Consider the following 21,700-nt stretch of genomic DNA (forward strand, 5'->3'; position numbering starts at 1 on the left):
TGTGTCTTTTTAAATACTACTGCCTCTTTTTTTTTCTCCACCAGCTGCATGTGTTTCAATGATCACAGGATCTTCTCCTTCTCAGAGGCTAGTGAAGATTAGAAGGCGAAAAAAACGCACTTGTGATTAAATGTTCTCTGAGCTCATGGTGTCCTCCCACAATGACATAGCACAGACGACTGCGTGGAGGCAGACAATGTCAGAGTGCAGGAAAGCATAGTATGACCGGGAGGAGAGGTGACGGGCTGAAGAGAGTAAGTGGCAGGCTGAAGAGAGGGCTGAAGCTCAAATGTGGCGGCAGTGTGATGAGAGGAGGCAGGATTCAATGCTGAGGCTGCTGGAGAATCAAACCAATATGCTCCAGCATATGGTTGAGCTGCAGGAAAGGCAGCAGGAGCACAGTCTGCTGCTACAGCCCCTGTGTAACCAACCGTCCTCCTCCCCAAGTTCCATAGCCTCCTCACCCAGACGCCCAAGAACGCGGTGTGGGGGCCTCCAGCCACCCGGCCACTCCACCCCAGAGGACTGCCCAAGCAACAGAAGGCTGGCATTCAATAAGTTTTAAACGTTTAAAGTGCTGTGTGGCCTTGTCCTTCCCCTTCCCTCCTCCACCACCCCTCCCCGTGCTTCTCTCCTCCACCACCCCTCCTGGGCTACCTTGGTAGTTATCCCTCTCTTTGTGTGATGAATAAATAAAGAATGCATGAATGTGAAGCAACAATGACTTTATTGCCTCTGCAAGCGGTGATTGAAGGGAGGAGGGGAGGGTGGTTAGCTTACAGGGAAGTAGAGTGAACCAAGGGGCGGTGGGTTTCATCATGGAGAAACAAACAGAACTTTCACACCGTAGCCTGGCCAGTCATGAAACTGGTTTTCAAAGCTTCTCTGATGCATACCGCGCCCTCCTGTGCTCTTCTAACCGCCCTGGTGTCTGGCTGTGCGAAACCAGCAGCCAGGCGATTTGCATCAACCTCCCACCCCGCCATAAACGTCTCCCCCTTACTCTCACAGATATTATGGAGCGCACAGCAAGCAGTAATAACAGTGGGAATATTGGTTTCGCTGAGGTCTAACGGAGTCAGTAAACTTCGCCAGCGCACTTTTAAACGTCCAAATGCACATTCTACCACCATTCTGCACTTGCTCAGCCTGTAAGTTGAACAGCTCCTACTACTGTCCAGGCTGCCTGTGTATGGCTTCATGAGCCATGGCATTAAGGTGTAGGCTGGGTCCCCAAGGATATATATAGGCATTTCAACGTCCCCAATGGTTATTTTCTGGTCTGGGAATAAAGTCCTTTCTTGCAGCTTTTGAAACAGACCAAAGTTCCTGAAGATGTGAGCGTCATGTACCTTTCCTGGCCATCCCACGTTGATGCTGGTGAAACGTCCCTTATGATCCACCAGTGCTTGCAGCACTATTGAAAAGTATCCCTTGTGGTTTATGTACTCACCGGCTTGGTGCTCCGGTGCCAAGATAGGGATCTAGGTTCCGTCTATGGCCCCACCACAGTTAGGGAATCCCATTGCAGCAAAGTCATCCACTATGACCTGCACATTTCCCAGGGTCACTACCCTTGATATCAGCAGATCTTTGATTGCGTTGGCTACTTGCATTACAGCAGCCCCCACAGTAGATTTGCCCACTCCAAATTGATTCCCGACTGACCGGTAGCTGTCTGGCGTTGCAAGCTTCCACAGGGCTATCGCCACTCGCTTCTCAACTGTGAGGGCTGCTCTCATCTTGGTATTTTTGCGCCTCAGGGCAGGGGAAAGCAAGTCACAAAGTTCCATAAAAGTGCCCTTACGCATGCGAAAGTTTCGCAACCACTGGGAATCGTCCCAGACCTGCAACACTGTGCAGTCCCACCAGTCTGTGCTTGTTTCCCAAGCCCAGAATCGGCGTTCCACCGCATGAACTTGGCCCATTAGCACCATGATGCCCACATTGCCAAGGCCCCTGCTTTCGAGAAGTCTGTGTCCATGTCCTCATCACTCACGTTACCGCGCTGACGTCGCCTACTTGCCCGGTATCGCTTTGCCAGGTTCCGGTGCTGCATATACTGCTGGATAATGCGCATGGTGTTTAATGTGCTCCTAATTGCCAAAGTGATCTGAGCGGGCTCCATGCTTGCTGTGGTATGGCGTCTGCACAGAAAAAAGGCGCGGAACGATTGTCTGCCATTGCCCTGACGGAGGGAGGGGCAACTGACGACATGGCTTACAGGGTTGGCTTACAGGGAATTAAAATCAACAAAGGGGGTGGCTTTGCAAGAAACTGAATGGCCCCCTCAAGGATAGAACTCAAAACCTCAAGGATAGAACTCAAAACTGGGTTTGGCAGGCCGTTGATTTCACAGAGGGAAGGAGGAGAAAATGAATACAAAACAAATCTGGTCTATTTCTTGTTTTGAGCCACTTCATCTATCTTTATACATCTTGCTGGCAGCAGACTGTGCAGTACGATTGCTAGCCATCATCATATCCTAGGTCCTCGGCAGAAGATGGTGCAGTATGACGACTAGCCATCATCTTCTGCTGGCTGGAGGTTAAAAGACAGTGCACTGCCGGTAGGACTGAATCGTCACGAGACGAAACTTAAAAGGGAAATGACCTGGCTGAGTCACTCCCATGTTTGCCCAGGCGCCCGATTAAAAGAGCACCCAGGACTACGTCGATGACGGCTACGAGTCATACTGCACTGTCCGCTGCCAAAAGGCAATTAACTGCTGCTGTGTAGCAATGCAGTACCACGTCTGCCAGCACCCAGGAGACATACGGTGACAATTTGCTGAGCGGGCTCCACGCTTGCCGTGGCACGGCGTCTGCACAGGTAACTCAAGAAAAAAGGCGTAAAACGATTGTCTGCCCCTGCTTTCACGGAGGGAGGGAGGGAACGGGGGCCTGATGATATGTACCCAGAACCACCCACGACAATGTTTTAGCCCCATCAGGTACTGGGATTTCTACCCAGAATTCAGATGGGCGGCAGAGACTGCGGGAACTGTGAGATAGCCACCCACAGTGCAATGCTCTGGAAGTCGACGGTTGCCTCGGTACTGTGGACACACTCCGCCAACTACATGCACTGAGAGCACTTGTGTGGGGATACACACAATCGACTGTATAAAAACGCTTTCTACAAAACCGACTTCTATAAATTTGACCTAATTTTGTAGTGTAGACATAAATTCACTCTCAAAAAAGCTTCCATCAAGCTCTGGTCTTCCAGCTATTTCTGAGAAAATGGGACAAATCAAAACTGAAAGCTAGCTTCCAGCTGGGTGTTTTCTGCCTGTAACAAGTGGCAGGGACACACTGCAACCAGTTGACTGCCCCCTCACACAGTGCTACAACAAACATGAGGAGACAAAAAAATAAATGTCACTATGACAGTACCAGATTATAAACTAGCTAATCCTGGAAGAAAAGAAAGAATTGGGTTGTGAATTTACAAAAGGAAAAATAATGTAAAACCCAAGGCCAAATCTATGCTAGCCAAACAGAAGAGCTGTCTGCTCCTATTAGAGACAGGCACATAAGTAAGTAAGGCCAGCAAGCTAATTCCTTTAAACAGGAAATGACAACACATGGACTTTGATTATCTTTTCAACTGCTGGCAGAAGGATTTATATTTACTGCCTAGAACAGCCTAGAAAAAACTTAGGAAAAATTAAAATGTAAATTTCTCCACAATTTTCTAGTCACCAGTGGTGAGGAGAAATGTCCCATAAGAAAGGGAAGTGTACAAGAAGGCAAGAGGAATTACCTCAGAATGAAGAAAAGAAAGCTTCTACTGATCTCTGCACCTTTCATTAAGTATTAATAGCATTCAGAGTATTGCAATTAATGAACCCTTACCTTAGGGGTCTCAAACACCTCTTCTAAATGTATTATATGCTCATGGTTCACTCTCTTTAAGATGCTCACCTCCCGTTCAAGTAGCTTCACAGCAGAGCTTCCAGCCTTAATTTTAGATGGAAAATGTATTTTACAGAACATGACAATATTCATGATATGACCATATATATGCCATAAGACAATTTCTGTTAAAGGAATCTACAGAATGTGTTAAACAAATGAACATGTCTTACATTTAGAAAAAGAGTTACACAATAAATCCTAGGTTTCAGAGTAACAGCCGTGTTAGTCTGTATTCGCAAAAAGAAAAGGAGTACTTGTGGCACCTTAGAGACTAACCAATTTATTTGAGCATATTGTACTTTGGGGTTGCTACCATTATAGTTTAGCTTTTTCAACTAATAATGTCTTACGTTTATATACAGTCTTTCCATCATAAACCTTTCTGAAGCACTTCATAAAATTGTGTGCATGTGTACACATGTGCATACATGTGAGAAGGAAAATAGTAATTACTTTCCCTAAGATGGAAAAAATGTGAAAACACACATATGTGTGAAAATAAAAGGAGTACTTGTGGCACCTTAGAGACTAACACAAGTACTCCTTTTCTTTTTGCGGATACAGACTAACGCAGCTGCTACTCTGAAACCTGTCACATATGTGTGAGAGACACGAAAAGGAATTACTTGACCTAACATGGAAAGAACATGACCACTGTTTAACACACACAGCAACGCTACACAAACATTCAAGACAGAAAATGAAGAAGACTATCAGGGGAATGCAGATAAACAAAACGTAATTACTCAAATTGGAAGCTGGCCAGCTTATTGGAGCTAACATCTCTAATCCCGTGAACATTTGCAAGGGGATCTCAAATGAACACAAATTATTTTTGTCTTGTTCATTATAAAGTAACAAACAGAACACCACCTCTTATTCCACACTGGGCTTTGGCTTAGTACCACCTTGGATGGAAGAATACAACCTACTCATCTTGGAGGTCTCCTATCCAAATATGATCAGACCCAAGCTTACTATTCTTGTCATATGATAAGACATGATTATAAGAACCGTATTTTCCTAACTTGTTTACAGTAACTTAATTAAGGAGAATTAATCATGGTCAGTTTAGCAATTTGATAATGGTAAAACTATGAGCAGTAATACAACAATAGCTCTAAATCTGGATCGGCTAGTAGCCTGTCACACCAAAATAACAGGGGCTACCAATATTAAAGTTTTAACAGTATTGCACCTTTTCCAGATCTGTCATTCAGCCATAAAAAAGTCTGTTACTGGCTGAAATTTGACATGCAAGCTCTCAGACTATGTTCATATAGTTTTTTGAATGTAAATCATCATTACAATCAGTTAAGCTAATATTTTGTTTTATTTAGGATTTTTAAAAATTCTCTAGCAAAAAAGAAATAAACTTTAAATGGTATTCACTTAACGCCCAATGTTCTCTAAATAGATTTGGATAATTAAGGGTCTGATCGGGCAACCTTTTTCTTCAGTTGTGACTTCATGTAGGAGTAAGAACCTCAAATTGCATTTTTATATTACATTTTTAATAGTTAAAACTTGATGTGACTCACTTTCAACTACAAGAAACAGATAGTGAGAATATCAACTAAACAGTGAGAGTAAATACATGCACTGATTGCAATGTGAGTTTTGGATACACGGAGATACTGCAGAAACAGATTGGACAGAAAATCAAAGGAAAAGTAAGACAGGTTTAAAATAAATCAGAGATCTACATAATATTTACCTTTTCCCTGTTCACTTTTTTGATTGCCCATTTTTTGCCAGTTTCCTTGTGTGTTACTTCAATTACCACCCCAAAACTGCCTTGTCCTAATTTTCTTCCAAAATAATAGATTTGCTAAGGAAACAGAAACAAGAAAAAGACATTTTGTCTTAAAAACTTTGGTGGCAAAATATAGTTGTCACTGTTAAAAGTATCTGAATTGGAATGTTTAAAAGATCTCTTTAACAGGAGATGATGAACCCTGCCCATGTACACCAACATTCATTTTTAAGAGAACACCTGTTCCAATTTTCAATGCCAGTTGATATGAGAGGCTAGACCTGTGATGAGTTATGTAAATCTCAGTATGAATTCTCCATCTGAAAATTTTGAGAATTTTGTTTTTTATCGTCTGACTATTTATTATTCCACAAATTAGAGTGTTGGCCACAGTTACAAAAGAATAATAGATAAGGTAAGTTAAAACAAACATTATGCAGACCTAACACAGGCAAGACTCCTAGCATGTTCAATGGTAGTTTAGCCTTAGAACAGCAGCATTCAAATATGCTACACACAGAAATCACAATTCCTCTATGCTTACAATACATAACAAGAGGAAAATTTAAGTTTCCTGTGTACCTGTGATTTGCAAATTTATATGTAAATAATACAACAGGCTCTGATTAAATGTCTATTGCAATTGCTGGCAGCCTTTCAACTAACTTCAATGCTGACTGGATCAAGTTCTTAATGATTTGAGATCTTAAACATTTTTTTCTTTTAAACAAAAGCTTAGTACTTTAAAGGTGACCAGCAAAGGAAAGTACTGGGTTTGTACTCCAGTTTGATTTCTATTCCAAAGATACAATTTCTAAGACAAGATATTTCTAATGTACTAAGGTCCTGTTATGTTAATCTCAACACATTTCCAAAAAGTAACAAAAACAAACACAAGAGAGAACAACAAATATCTGTTGTGAACCCTTTACAGACTTCTCAGCACACCGACAGATGGATCTTTTGGTTAACTTTTCTGCACTGGCATATAGCCCCAATCAATGAACTGTTTATTTTGGTCTGTTCCTTTTCATAGAGGGGTGGGGGCGCAAGGATGTTCTCTCAGTTAAGAGTAAATTCATTGCTCTAACAAATTAATATCCTGAGACACACGATGGACTGCAAATGAAGTGCTGCACTTCTGACCACACACAGCAGGTCATTTTAGAGCACTGGTTTCTGCACCTTTGAAGCAAAATTCATGGAGAAAACAAATGGGTGAAATTCTGTGGCCTGCGTTGTGCAGGGGGTCAGAGTAGATGATCACAGTGGTCCCTTCTGACCTAAATATCTATGAATCTATGAAATCGTAGAATCATAGAATATCAGGGTTGGAAGGGACCTCAGCAGGTCATCTAATCCAACCCCCTGCTCAAAGCAGGACCAATCCCCAACTAAATCATCCCAGTCAGGGCTTTGTCAAGCCTGACCTTAAAAATATCTAAGGAAGGAGATTCCACCACCTCCCTAGGAAACGCATTCCAGTGTTTCACCACCCTCCTAGTGAAAAAGTTTTTCCTAATATCCAACCCTAAACCTCCCCCACTGCAACTTGAGACCAATACTCCTTGTTCTGTCATCAGCTACCACTGAGAACAGTCTAGATCCATCCTCTTTGGAACCCCCTTTCAGGTAGTTGAAAGCAGCTATCAAATCCCCCCTCATTCTTCTCTTCCGCAGACTAAACAATCCCAGTTCCCTAAGCCTCTCCTCATAAGTCATTTGTTCCAGTCCCCTAATCATTTTTGTTGCCCTCCGCTGGACTCTTTCCAATTTTTCCACATCCTTCTTGTAGTGTGGGGCCCAAAACTGGACACAGTACTCCAGATGAGGCCTCACCAGTGTCGAATAGAGGGGAACGATCACGTCCCTCGATCTGCTGGCAATGCCCCTACATATACATCCCAAAATGCCATTGGCCTTCTTGGCAACAAGGGAACACTGTTGACTCATATCCAGTTTCTCATCCACTGTAACCCCAGGTCCTTTTCTGCCGAACTGCTGCAGAGCCATTCGGTCCCTAGTCTGTAGCGGTGCATGAGATTCTTCCGTCCTAAGTGCAGGATTCTGCACTTGTCCTTGTTGAATCTCATCAGATTTCTTTTGGCCCAATCCCCTAATTTGTCTAGGTCCCTCTGTATCCTATCCCTACCCTCCAGTGTATCTACCTCTCCTCCCAGTTTAGTGTCATCTGCAAACTTGCTGAGGGTGCAATCTACGCCATCCTCCAGATCATTAATGAAGATATTGAACAGAACCGGCCCCAGGACCGACCCTTGGGGCACTCCACTTGATACCGGCTGCCAACTAGACATGGAGCCATTGATCACTACCCGCTGAGCCCGACAATCTAGCCAACTTTCTATCCACCTTATAGTCTATTAATCCAGCCCATACTTCTTTGGCTGGCAAGAATACTGTGGGAGACTGTGTCAAAAGCTTTGCTAAAGTCAAGGAACAACATGTCCACCGCTTTCCCCTCACCCACAGAGCCAGTTATCTCATCATAGAAGGCAATTAGATTAGTCAGGCATGACTTGCCCTTGGTGAACCCATGCTGACTGTTCCTGATCACTTTCCTCTCCTCTAAGTGCTTCAGAATTGATTCCTTGAGGACCTGCTCCATGATTTTTCCAGGGACTGAGGTGAGGCTGACTGGGCTGTAGTTCCCAGGATACTCCTTCTTCCCTTTTTTAAAGATGGCACTACATTAGCCTTTTTCCAGTCGTCCGGGACCTCCCCCGATCACCATGAGTTTTCAAAGATAATGGCCAATGGCTCTGCAATCACATCTGCCAACTCCTTTAGCACTCTTGCATGCAGCGCATCCGGCCCCATGGACTTGTGCTCGTCCAGCTTTTCTAAATAGTCCCAAACCACTTCTTTCTCCACAGAGGACTGGTCACCTCCTCCCCATGCTGTGCTGCCCAGTGCAGTAGTCTGGGAGCTGACCTTGTTCGTGAAGACAGAGGCAAAAAAAGCATTGAGTACATTAGCTTTTTGAACATCCTCTGTCACTAGGTTGCCTTCCTCATTCAGTAAGGGGCCCACACTTCCCTTGACTTTCTTCTTGTTGCTAACATACCTGAAGAAACCCTTCTTCATTAACCTTCTTCATAAATCTTCATTAACCAAGCATTTTGAAGTTAGATGATATGAGATGTCTCACTATGTGTTTTCTTCTTTTAGGTTTGAGATAAATGAGCAAGAAGAATGGGATTCAAAAATATCAGGAATACCCCTTTTATTTTGGTACTTGTTAAAAAAAAGGTGTTAGCCTCTCACTTAAACAGGAGGAGAATGACTTTTTTGGTATTGGCTTTTTCAAAAGTAGCTGTACAGTGGTAACAGGGAAAGGATCTGGACTCCTCAATAGAGGGGTCTGGCTCCTTGTTAGCTAAATATAGTGAACAGGAGCCTTAAGACAGAAAATCATGACTCAGGTTCCTTTGGCTGAAAAACAGCTGCAATCCATTTTAGGAATAAGGTGCTAAAAGATCAAATTGTTCTTTTTGGGGAAAAAAGGGAAGCTCAAATTCCCAGAAATTATTAAATATTATACAAACAAAGCTAAATGTCTCTATCTGCTGATGCAGAACAGTTAAACCTAAGGTTCAGCAGGATATTATTAATGATAAAAGTGGCTACATACCTGAATAGCCGCTCCATCATCTATTCGTGTGTGAGGAACTTTGCTTTCTGCAGTATTGCTGCGAGTTGACTGGGTGAGCATTTTTCTATAAGGTTCTATTAGCTCTGATTCTGGCATCTTTATACAAAAATATGAAGCATGAAATTAAACTACAATTCATTATTTTAAAAATTCTTAGATTGTTTCAGATATTTCAGTACACCACCTGCTGCAAGATATGTAGTACACTAAATCACAGTATGTAACAGTTTAAAAGATGAACAAGATTTATAAAACAAGAATTTAAAACCAATTACAGGATTCCACATCACCTAAGATTAATAGTCAATAAACTGAAGTTGCAAAAGTTCAACTTATTGACTATTAATAAGTTGGCAAAATATCTATACAGAATTACGTAAAAACCAAGAATAAGTTTTGTCTTTTGCAGGTCTCTATTGCTTGTATTCAATGGGCTATATTCTGTTTTAGTGTAAATGGAACTATTCCATTAAAAGCAGCAGACTTGTATCTGCTTACAAAGGGACAGGAAGTGGCTCAAAAACTTGATCACAATAACCACATTTAATAACATGGCATCTTTATACACAATTTACTTTACTGGGCTGTTCAAAGTGGTGCCAAAATATTATGGAAATATCATATGGTCCTACTCTCCCAATTTTAATCTGTGTTTTTGAATTTCTCTCAAACAAAATGATCACACTAGAGTTCCTAGTGAAGCTGGTCAGAAAATTTTTGACTAACCAGGTTTTTGTCAGAAAATACAGATGTATCGAATCCAAAACTTTTTGTGGGAATGTACCAATTTTGACAAAATTTCATCAGGAAATGGTTTCGCCGGTCCAGGACGAACTTTGTAGTCAAAACTACAAGGAAGAGGGGGAGGGGTTTCAACCACTCACTTAAGATGTGGGAGACCCAGATTCAAGTCCCTAGTCTGAATCTATTGGCTATTCTGAGTGAGTCTCTCAGTCTCTCCTATTACAGCTATTCCACTTCGTATAAATAAATATTCATTGGGCCAGAGAGAGAGAAAGGGAGAGAGAGACGTACTACAGCCCAGTGGTTAGAGCACTCACCTGGGATGTAGTAAATTCGGATTGAAGTTCCTGTTCCAATAAATATTTAATTATTGATACAAAGTGGGACAGCTCCAACAGGAGAGATTGAGAAAGACCCACCTCAGAAAACCAAATAGTCTGGTGGGTAGGGCATACATCTGGGATATGGAAGATCCATGTTCAAGTCCCTGGTCTGAATCAGCATATTCCGGGATGGTGCACTCTCTCTTCTTTGAAAAACTTGAAAAGGTCTTGGTTTCCTCCCAGTACCGAACAGGAAAATTTCTGAAATCTCAAAAAAGTTAATGCAATGAGCAAACCATTTCCTGCCCAGTTCTAGATCCTAGCAATTTGATTCTCTACCACCCAAGAAATTAAATGATTGAGTACAGGAGTGCCACAGACACATTTAAATCTTTTGTGGAGGTAAACAATACAGCCATTCGCCAAAATTAATGACCAAGGCAAGCACTTAAGTAGTTAGCTGTAGACATGCATTGATGTCAGTCATACTAGTCACATACTTGAAGGCAAGTACTTACTCATGTGCCCAAAGTTAAACATGTGCCTGTGTGCTTTACTAAATTGAGACCTGAATGAAGAGGTCATAACACTCTTAAACAGAGGAAAAAGAAAAGGAGTACTTGTGGCACCTTAGAGACTAACACATTTATTAGAGCATAAGCTTTCGTGAGCTACAGCTCACTTCATCGGATGCATACAGTCAGAGGAGTTTAACTATGTTTAAAAATGATTGTGTGTTGGGGACAGAGCCGTCCTTAGGATTTATGGGCCCTATGCAGTATTATTGAACTGGTGCCCTTATGCCTGATGGCAACCTGGGCTCACATGTGTATTTTAGATAAAGGTGGTCTTTTGAAGGATTTATTTAAAAAAATAAATGTCTGAAGATCCAAGCATTTAAGGCTAAAGATGAATACTCAGATTGTGCATTTAAAAATCTATGGAACGATTTTTTAGAGATGTGATTTTATAATCTTCAGCAACACACTACCAAAATATTTTTAAAGCAAATTTTGAACTAAGGTCCTGTACACTAACATGTTCTGAGTAAATATTATAGTAATCCACAACTGTTTTTGTCACTAAATTCAGGCATTGACAGTATATACCTGGGGGTTGGCAAATGCCTGTTAAATGGCTTCATTACCACTTGAATGGCTCTTTAACGAAAAGAAAAGGAGGACTTGTGGCACCTTAGAGACTAACGAACTTATTTGAGCATAAGCTTTCGCGAAGGTGCCACAAGGTGCCACAAGTCCTCCTTTTCTTTTTGCGGATACAGACTAACACGGCTGCTACTCTGAAACCTGTCATTATGCAAGGCTCTTTAACAGTTTCTATGTTGTGCTAATAGGTCTGGCAGGCTGGAAGCCTTTTTCACTTTTAAGTACTAGATCCCCTCCGGAGAAAGACTCACCAGGCTGCAGCAACCAGCTGTGGTGGGAGCCTGCAGGAAGGGTCAGAACAGGGATAGGAAGAAGCGGGCGGGTGGACACTAAGACCCAGGGGTGCCCCAAATTTTCAGGTACCCTACTCAGCCGCGTATGCTGCATATGCCTAAGGACAGCCCTGGTTGGGGACACAAAAATTCTTCCCATATAGCTGGTGACTGAATAGGAGTGAAATAGCGATGAATGCAGGCCTTAGTATGAATGGTCCAACAAGTGCCCTTGACTTTCCTGGTCATAAACTGACCTACAGAAACAGCTTCAAGTGGTAACAACTCATTTTACTCATATACTAAAGTGATGGACACCATATAAATGCTTGTTATAAATAAAATAAATAATTATCTGCAATAATTATGCCTGAAAAGAAAAATATGCTTTCAATTGATGAGATATGTTACCAAATTGTTTGAAATAAAGTACTGTTATGTGAATCTGATACTGAATTAAAAAATAGAAAGGGTTTTTTATATTTTAAAAGATGATCGCCATTCTCATGCAATTTCCTCATTTATTTTCAAGCACCACATAACTCCTGGCAGGCCTAGCGTTGGATATTTCCTATATACCTGTGGCCAAATAGTCACTATAGGTTTACCATATATACAATAGCTATTTCTAACAGAGATTATTCTACAATATTATCAGATACTCTATACTATTTAAGTAGTGAGGGAATAACTGAGGCTGAATGTATTTTAGCTTTCTTTGCTAAACACATTTCCTGTTTTGTCCCCCCACTTACAGAAATGCTGGAAAAAAGTCACCGATGGTATCTTCAGATATGACTGATTTAAGAGGATACTGAGTTTGTGTCTATCAATTTAGACGTGTTTCTTTAAAGGGGACCCATTTATGTTAATATATCTCAAATGATGGATTTTCTTCTGGCATTCAGTTTTAAGTGCTTTTTCATTTTATTCTTTTCAGATCTATATTTAATACAAACTCCTCCAATAAAAGCTTTTAAAGCTTCCAGTTGTACAATTTTAGAACCTTCAGTATTAGAGAGATTATGTTCTGAGATAAATATGTCCCCAATAAATGCATTAACTACTGCAGGAACAATACTTAAAGAAAGAAATTCTGTACATCAATAAGAATGGCCTAAAGAGAAATTAAAGACAGACAGTCAAGTTAAAAACCATATTTTGTCTGAATTTTTTACCTACTATTATACAGCATATAATTATTATGTACTATTAAAACATTTAAGATTACTATAATTGAAAGAGATTAGAGGGGAAAATAAACTGACCAACATATTCAAACCTGGATGCCTAAAGGTTCCTACATCAAAAGCCTGATTTTCAAATGTGCACACAACAGTTCAATCGACTTCAAGGGAATTTGTGAGTACTCAGCTCTTCTGAAAATTAGACCACTTCTATTTAAAGCCTTGATTCAACAAAAGCTATTAAGCATGTGCCTTAGTCCGTCCTTGTTCAGGATGTGATTCAACAAACCATCCTTTAGCAAAGAACTTCAGCTTCTGCTTTACTGAATTGGGTCAAGGAGGCCTACATATGGAGTTTTCTAGATTGTTTACTACATGCATTACCAGCACCTCATTTACAGTTAATTTCACTGTATAATCTAACAGACACATTTCTTAGGGCTACAATGTAATTTGTCTCAGAGTACTACAACTCCTTGGCCTATCTCTTAGGGAGGTGGGGGAAAAAAAAAGTCCTCTAGAACAAGGGTTTACTCATCATTTGTTTACAACTTAGGTTAAAAATGATATAATTCTGTATTCATATGGTATAATCTTCAATCTGAGTTAAATGTACATCATAGTATATGAATAACTTAGCACTTATAAACCACTTTGCAGTTTCAAAGCATTAACTAATTAATCCCATTAAATCCATTTAATATGTAACCTTTTCATGTCTCTTGAGGTAAGATATTAACACTACATTTCCTTCAAAAGAAAAAAAATTAGGAATTTACATGTTTTAATATATTAGATTAATTTGTTCTGCAAATTTTCTACTAAAAGTATTAGATTTTTTTTAATAGTGAAACAGCTTCTTCCGTATAATTGGTCCTATATGGATATGGTCAAGCATAATGTGTTATATCATACTCTTCTCAAGCTATCCAAAATTTCTAGAGAACCAAGATTTTTTTAAAACCATTGCAGATTGTTACATGCAGTATATAAGAGCTAGGAATTATTATTATTATTAGGTACAAGGCTTCAAAAACATTGTGAACAGGGAAGATGTTTTAGAATGTAGTTAGAATCTGGGCCATTCTACTATACACGCTTATGAAGGCACACTGGGAAATACAGTCCTATTTGTTCAAGCAGAAATGAGCACTAATTATTATGAAATAAAACCTTGGTGGAAAGGAATGGTATCTCTAAACCCAAACTGCTCACCTCTGTTACAAGAGAGATTTGTTCCTCTGACTGGTGAGGCAAGGTGTCATCATGGGAACTTGAAAACTCAGATCTCTCTAGCAGAGCACCTCCGGAGCACACTGGACCCTTGTTGCAATTGGGGCAAAAAAATACAACACCACTTGGTTGAAATGAAGCGGAGCACTTGATGCATTTTATGGTCTTCTTGCCCTGGCTGAGATCAGTCATCTGTTCAGTGTTGTAGAACTTGTTGTGCAAATTAAATGGTAGCACAAAGACTGGCAGGAATGTGTCCACTGTTGAAGGAAGAACAAAAAGCTGAGGAGAAGAAGGGGAAGGTCACAATTAGTGAATTTGTGGCACAAACTTATGTTCTGATTATGAATGTCTGCCACACTGAGAAGGAACTAGACTGGTACAACACAATATACTGGTTTGTACAGCAGATCTGCAAAAACAGACGTTGTAGTTAAGAAAATTTTCCTTCAGCTTTTCTACTCACGCTTGGCACATTCAGGGAATCATAGAAATTGGAGATGGGAAAAATAAATTCCTGATTACCAATGCAAGATTGTTTTCCACATTTATTTTCTAGTTGTTTCTTTTTCATAAATGGGATATAACACATTTGTTAAAATACTTCAAAATACTTAATTAAACCTAACTAATTGTAATTGGCATATATATATTCTTATTTTGACAAATAAAATATGCAGAATTTTCAGATATTGTGTGCAGAATTTTTAATTTTTTGGCACAGAATTCCCCCAGGAGTAACTACTACCGGGGAAAGGGGCATGAAGGAGGGCTTTAATGGTGGTCATGAAATAGTTTTGCTCACTTAAAAGAGAAAGATTTTGCTCATTTTTTTAGAAAGGGCCAACATTAAATGTTATTCTACATTTCCTGCCTGGTTCGTGGTTTTTGCAAGCTGGCATACTGTGGAATGGTGCTTATCGGATTAGTCTCCTTTCTCGGCTGATCAGTGAACTGAAGGAGAAATTTCTGGTTAACATTATCAATTAAACTATGCAGAAAAGGAGGGATATGGTTTTACAAAACCTTCATGGATCTTTCTATCTGGCAAAAACAGACCAGAGGAAATAGTTTAAAAAGTGGAACAGAAAAAGAAAAAAGAAAAGGACCTGCTGCTACTGTAAATCAAAGTACTTCCAACAGTGGAAAACACTGATCCTACGATTGGCTTCTTGCCTGAGACTTCTTTTTCCATACACTTTAATCATGTTCAAAGAGTCATGTGACCTTCCATGCAGCCTTTAGTATATCAGTAGAACAGGCCAAGACAGGCCAGCCCTAAAAAGTTTCCGATGCTTTATTAGTCCCTTAAACTACAGGCTATTGCAGGGGATCTGATCAGTCAATTAGAGATGAACAATAAGTGACAGAGAGCTTTATTTATCACAAGTAGAAAAATGAGAAAGGCGAAAGGGGAATCCATGGGACAGCAATCCTAGTGCACACAGGGTGTGACATTACACTCCATATTCTTCATGGAAATATGCTTATGATATGATATGACATAACTGAGATGTACTTCATGCAAGCTGGCTCATGTAAGATATCACTGGAAAGGTTATGATTTACTGGATGCGATTATCCAATTTGCATGCCTGTATCATTTCTGCATCTGAAGTTAGGAATATTGACTATGTATCTCTATTTCAAATGGGCTACTTTGGGCATCATCCCCCAACTAGCCCTTCAGGTACAAAAATGAGAAAGCCAGACTGTGCTAATGGCCCATTGGCAGAAACAATGGACTGTAAAAGAGCTTAGTCTTCCTGTGGATGCTCCAGACAACCTAAGAGCAATGGTGGCCACAGCCCTGCAGAGAAATGGGTTCGAGTCACCTGGTACTGGATACCCCACCTCCCCTTTTGGAATGCAAGTAGGGTAACCAGACAGCAAGTGTGAAAAATCAGGACGGGGGTTGGGGGTAATAGGAGCCTATATAAGAAAAAGACCCAAAAATCGGGACTGTCCCTATAAAATCGGGACATCTGGGCACCCTAAATGCAAGTGGTTTTCCATTGGAAGACAAAGCGTTCCTGCCTTAGACAAGAGCTATGTAAGGCAGGGGAGTGACATCATCAGGGTTCTCCTCTGCTTCCCCACCCAAAGAGACACTGAAAAACACTGGAAGCAAGAACAGAACTGGGGGGAGAAGGGTTAAAACCAAGCTGGAAGGGCATCTAGCTTGTGAGTAATAATACCTGAGGTGAGACCAGTGCAGCTGCCTTTCAAGACTGTCTGTAATCTGACTGCAACAATATCTAGCATGAAAAATTACTATTTGTAACCAATTTCTTTAGCGAAACAAGCTTAGTTTGTGTGTTTTGTTTTATTTGCTTAGTAATCTGCTTTGTTCTGTTTGCTATCTTTTAACCACTTAAAATTCACTTTTTGTAGTTAATAAACGTATTTCTTGTTTATCATATAACCCTGTTTGTGCAATGCATATTTGGGGGAGGGGAGCGGGTAAGAGGCTGTTCATTACTTCCTCCACATTGAGGGAGGAGGCGGATTTCATAATATACCTTTGGGTCTACACTCCAAGAGAGGTAGACACCTGAGTGCTGGGGCAAGTCCCTTAAGTGGAGTCTTCCCAGAGCTGATCTCAGTATCTGTGTCGTTCTGCAGTTGGGTGTGGCCCTGCCTGTATGTGTGCTAGAGGAGGCTTAAAAGCCTAGCTCAGCAAGACAGGTAAAAAGGGAGCCCAGGCTGGCAAAACAGGCGGGCTCAGTGGTACCTCAGCACATCAGGTGGCATCTTGAAGGGGGGCAAGCTGTCACACAGGGTAGTTGTTAGATTTATCTAGTCTCTACTCTTACCAATAAAAACAAAACATAAGGATTTAAGATCCAAACTCCTAATTTAAAAATATAATGTATTCACATCCTCAAATACTCTAACACACAATTCCTGACATTAATATCAGCTCCTGTTTCTACCAAATTATGAAAAATGTAAGTTTTATATAACTGAAAAAGCTTTTGTGGAGAAAGGAGAGAAACTGTGTGGTTTTTTTTTTTAAATATAGCAGGGCAATAGGGTACATGTGGTGCAAACTGGGAAATAGCAGAGGGAGAAGAAAAAGTAAATAATTCACATGTGAGTATGCTAGCAACAGGCACCTAGAAGCATAAGGAACGTTTTTCTCATATTCTTGTAGCTGTCTATTTTTGCCACTGTGAATTAAAAGTGTGATCAAAGCACAATCTGAATGTACTTTTCCTTTACAACTCAAAAGTGTTTTTAAGTGCTTTTGATCAAAGTTAACAACTGTGAGGGATCCAGGAGAGACTGGAACTCAGGGATACATACAATTGCTATTTGGCAAGGCAGGTATATTAATAGCCACTTTTTCTATTTGTGAAAAGAGGAATGTTCACACACTTGAAATTTCAGCTTCCTAGTGGGTAAAAGTATTAACTTCTATTTCTCACAGGCCATGAAATATTGGACCTTAAATACGCATCTCATGAATATGTTGCATTTTCTTTTACTTCAATTTCAACATGATTTTAGCAGCTATGGTACTCAGATTTTCAATGTTATTTAAGCTGCTAAAATCATGTTGGAAATTTCAATGCTATTGCTTATTAATCTCCAATCTGAGCAGATCTGCTTCTAAACCTCACAACTGCAAACCCAACAATAACTGACTTCCTCTGTGGCCTCAAGAAAGTCATTTCATTTCTCTGCCTCATTTTCCTTATCTGTTAAATTAAGATGATTCTACTTCCCATACGACATTGTTGTCAGTGTTTGGTAAATGTTAATGTCTGCAAAATACTTTAAACAGAAAGTGCAATACAGGTGCTATATTATTATTTTGACATGCTATTGTTATTTTATCTGTAATATGACAGCACCTAGAAAACCCAAATTACTTACTAAGACTCATTCTAGTGAACCCGCAAATACTTTTAGGTTCAATATGTTTTTCTTATTTCTGGTACTGGGGCATTCATTAAAAAGAGAAGAACTAAATCCTTGCCCCTTGCTAATGAAAAACCTATCAGATGTTCAAAATAAAGCTAGCAATAATCATAGCTAGCATTCTCTCAGCAGGATGACCCAAGCCAACAGAGAAGTTGACAGAAATCTTGTTCTCTGAAGCACTGAACAGGAAAAAAAATAAAATGCATCTAGTAGCATTTGTTTACCAGTCTGTGATCATGCACTGCAAAGCTGATCCTGCCAATTAATCAAGTAATATATAAGCATGCATAGAAGAATATTTGCATTCATGAGTAGCTACGGGGGTACTTAGTAATACATACTGTATGTACGCCTACAGAAAAGACCGTCCAACTCTGTTTTAAAATTAATGTGAAAGTGGCATTTTTATAATAGACACCAACATAACTTCTCCCCTACTTACTAGCCATTTTTCTTAGAGGCTTGCAATTTTCTTCTTTCATCTTGGCTCCTTTGTAGGCAGCACAGGTAGAATGTTAGACCAAGAAGGTGAAGCACTTCTATACTACATTGTACCAAATCTTTAAACAGGTTCACTATTAGTAATTCACAGCCGTAAAAGTACAACGTGTAAAAAATACCATTAAAACTGGTGAAAGCAGGCCATCCAATATTTTTAATTGAGCAGGTTAAATTATCACACTTAAGAGATACGCCGAAGCACTTTTAGGTGCTATTACTACTCACAACCAATTTTTCTAGGACAACAAAAGCCAAATTAAAATAACCACAGACAAATCCTGTCATTGATTCCCCTGATCTATAACAGACAGTCAGGACATGACTCTTGAACTGGAAGATTGTCTATTTATAGCGCAATATACTTATTGTCTACTTACAGTGCAAGTGAAGATTGTCTATAGTGCAACCCTTTGTTGTTAATTTGACTATTTTGGTGTCATCATAATTTTGTTTAAAAAACTGTTAACTGAGCCAAACAAGTGGCTCAGATTGATGCATACACACATCTGTTTGCCTGGTTTTGAAATGAAGTGCACTGTAGTACCAAGTAAAAGGTTAGGTTTGGGAGCAACACTTTGGTTCCAAGTTTACAAAACCAGAGAGACCAGACAAATTGTTGATATCTCTGACAGGATGGCTTTGCTCTTTAACAGTCTGTCTTTTTTATGTTGTCCCACTGGAATTCTGTTCTTCCCTGTGTTTTTTGTTTTGTTTTGTGTGGTGTGAGTGTGATATGAAGTGTGCAGTGTAGACAGGTTTTTTTAATCCCATCAGTCACTGCAGTGTTCTTCTTATCCTTCCCAGAAAATAAGGAAAAATGGCAAATACATCCTCTTGTGTAAAAGCTAATGGCGGTGGTCAAGTTGCTAATGACTGGAACAGCCATGTCAGCCAAGCCCTGGGGTACAGGATCAGGAAAAAATGCAGAAATCTCAAGAGAAAGGAAACTACCCATAAAAGTTTTCGTTCAGAGCTGACTAGTGGCCATGAAATTATTCTGGGCTAAGATCCCATTTTCATTATTTAGGGTAACTTTGTTGTGTCTGGGTACATTTTGGTTTTGGTTCATTTCTCTATGGTGAGGTAGAGATAGATATAAAAATTCTATTTTATTTTCTGGAGCACCCATTTTCTTTATAAGCCACCACCACTTGGTCTCTGTGACCATGATATCTTTGGATTTCAAAAGACAAAAGACCATTGTCTAAGTGCTGCTTACAAAGTGATTGTTGAAGCAGTATTAACTGCAGCCCAAGATGACTGCTGAAGCAGCATTATCTGCAGCCTTAGCAGAGGCTATGTATTCCACCCACCTATAGTGAGTAACCCAACGATACAGGTGATAGTATTATGGCAGGGGACAGGATCGACACTTTGGGGAGAAGGAAATCATTGGCCTCAGCTCACCATCTACAGCTATAGAGAAAAACAAAGAAGAAAACTCAAAAAGAGGGGGAAATGATTAGCCATAGTAAACCAAAGCAACTACACCTACCAGAAACTAATTTTATCTTATTAGAGTACTGCTTTTCACATACATGCCAGATATGGAAATATTTCTCTTCAGCACCTACTTATTAACTATGCTTGCAAGTGGGCTTGTTACTGTCCAAAAATGACAATACTTTAACTCCAACTTAAATATAAAGAATGCAACATTCAGCCACACAAAGCAATGGAGTGGATCGACCACACAGGCACAAATGAATAATTAACTCGGAGATATCAACTAATAACTTTTCTCCTACAAAGTGTTACTGTCTGTTGTTTTATTTAAAGTACATAATCATGTCAATTTTTTGTCTGCAGAGATCAAACATTTTAGGGTGCAATGTTAAGCATTCCCCAAATATCCAGAGAAGAATAATCTGGAAGTCCAACCAAAAATGAAAGCCATCATCTAGACCAGGGGTGGGCAAACTTTTTGGCCCCAGGGCCACACTGGGGTGCAAAACTATATGAAGGGCCAGGTAGGGAAGGCTGTGCCTCCCCAAACAGCCTGGCCCCCACCCCCTATCCCGCCCCGACTGCCCCCCTCAGAATCCACCCCCCCCGCTCCTTGTCCCCTGATGGGACCCCCGCCCATAACCGCCCCCCAGGACCCTCCCATGTAACCCCCCTCCCCCCCCCAAGAACCTCTGTCCTATCCAACCGCTCCTGTTCCCCTTCCCAACTGCCACCCCCGAACCTCTGCCCCATCCAACTGCCCCCATCCTCTTACTGCCCCCTGGGATTCCCTGCCCCTTACCCAACCCCCTTACCATGCTGCTCAGAGCAGCATGTCTGGCAGCTGCACTGCCTGGCCAGAGCTAGACATGCTGCTGCTCTACGCTGGAGGAATGTGCAGACCGCCGCCCAGAGCGCTGCCCGTGTGGCGGCGTGCCTGCAGGGGAGGGGGAACAGCAGGGGAGAGGCCGGGGGCTAGACTCCCCAGCCTGGAGCTCAGGGGCCGGGCAGGACAGTCCTGCAGGCCGGATGTGGCCCGCAGGCCGTAGTTTGCCCACCTCTGATCTAGACAAAAGAGCAGCACAGAGAACTGACTGTCTCTTCTACTAATTATTTTTAGAGATATCAAGCAGATGAGCTACTAACTTCTCTTGGTGAGAGAGAGAAACTTTTGAGCTTACACAGAGCTTTTCTTCAGGTCTGGAAAACACACTCAGAGGGTATGTCTACTCTGCAATTAGACACCCACGGCTGGCCTGTGCCAGCCGACTTGGACTCATGAGGCTTGGGCTTAGGGGCTGTTTAACTGCAGTGTAGATTTTCGAGCTTGGGCTGCAGCCCGAGCTCTGGAACTCTTCCATTTCACAGGGTCCTAGAGCTCAGACTCCAGCCAAAGCCCGAATATCTACACTGCAATTAAACAGCTCTTTAGCCTGAGTCAGCTGGCACAGACCAGCAGCTGGTTTTTAACTGCAGTGCAGACATACCCAGAGCATCACAGCTAAATACAAGGTGGAACAGACATCTCTATATCTGACCTATTGGT

At 40.9% G+C, this 21,700-nt stretch overlaps 1 protein-coding gene across 1 annotated transcript in view; it reads right to left on the reverse strand.

Annotated features, from left to right (window-relative positions):
* The window catches only part of STK33 (serine/threonine kinase 33), a 54,434-nt gene extending 39,965 nt beyond the window's left edge, over positions 1-14,469 (reverse strand). Inside the window, exons 1-4 of the mRNA XM_077820079.1 lie at positions 14,260-14,469; positions 9,332-9,448; positions 5,641-5,754; positions 3,861-3,965 (exon numbers count right to left, since the gene is read on the reverse strand). Of these exons, the coding sequence (XP_077676205.1) occupies positions 3,861-3,965; positions 5,641-5,754; positions 9,332-9,448; positions 14,260-14,469 (546 nt within the window). The remainder of the gene's footprint in view (positions 1-3,860; positions 3,966-5,640; positions 5,755-9,331; positions 9,449-14,259) is intronic.
* Between the last annotated feature and the right edge of the window lie 7,231 nt (positions 14,470-21,700).

The sequence above is a fragment of the Eretmochelys imbricata genome, chromosome 6, assembly GCF_965152235.1.
Source record: "Eretmochelys imbricata isolate rEreImb1 chromosome 6, rEreImb1.hap1, whole genome shotgun sequence".
NCBI classification, from domain to species: Eukaryota; Metazoa; Chordata; order Testudines; family Cheloniidae; genus Eretmochelys; species Eretmochelys imbricata.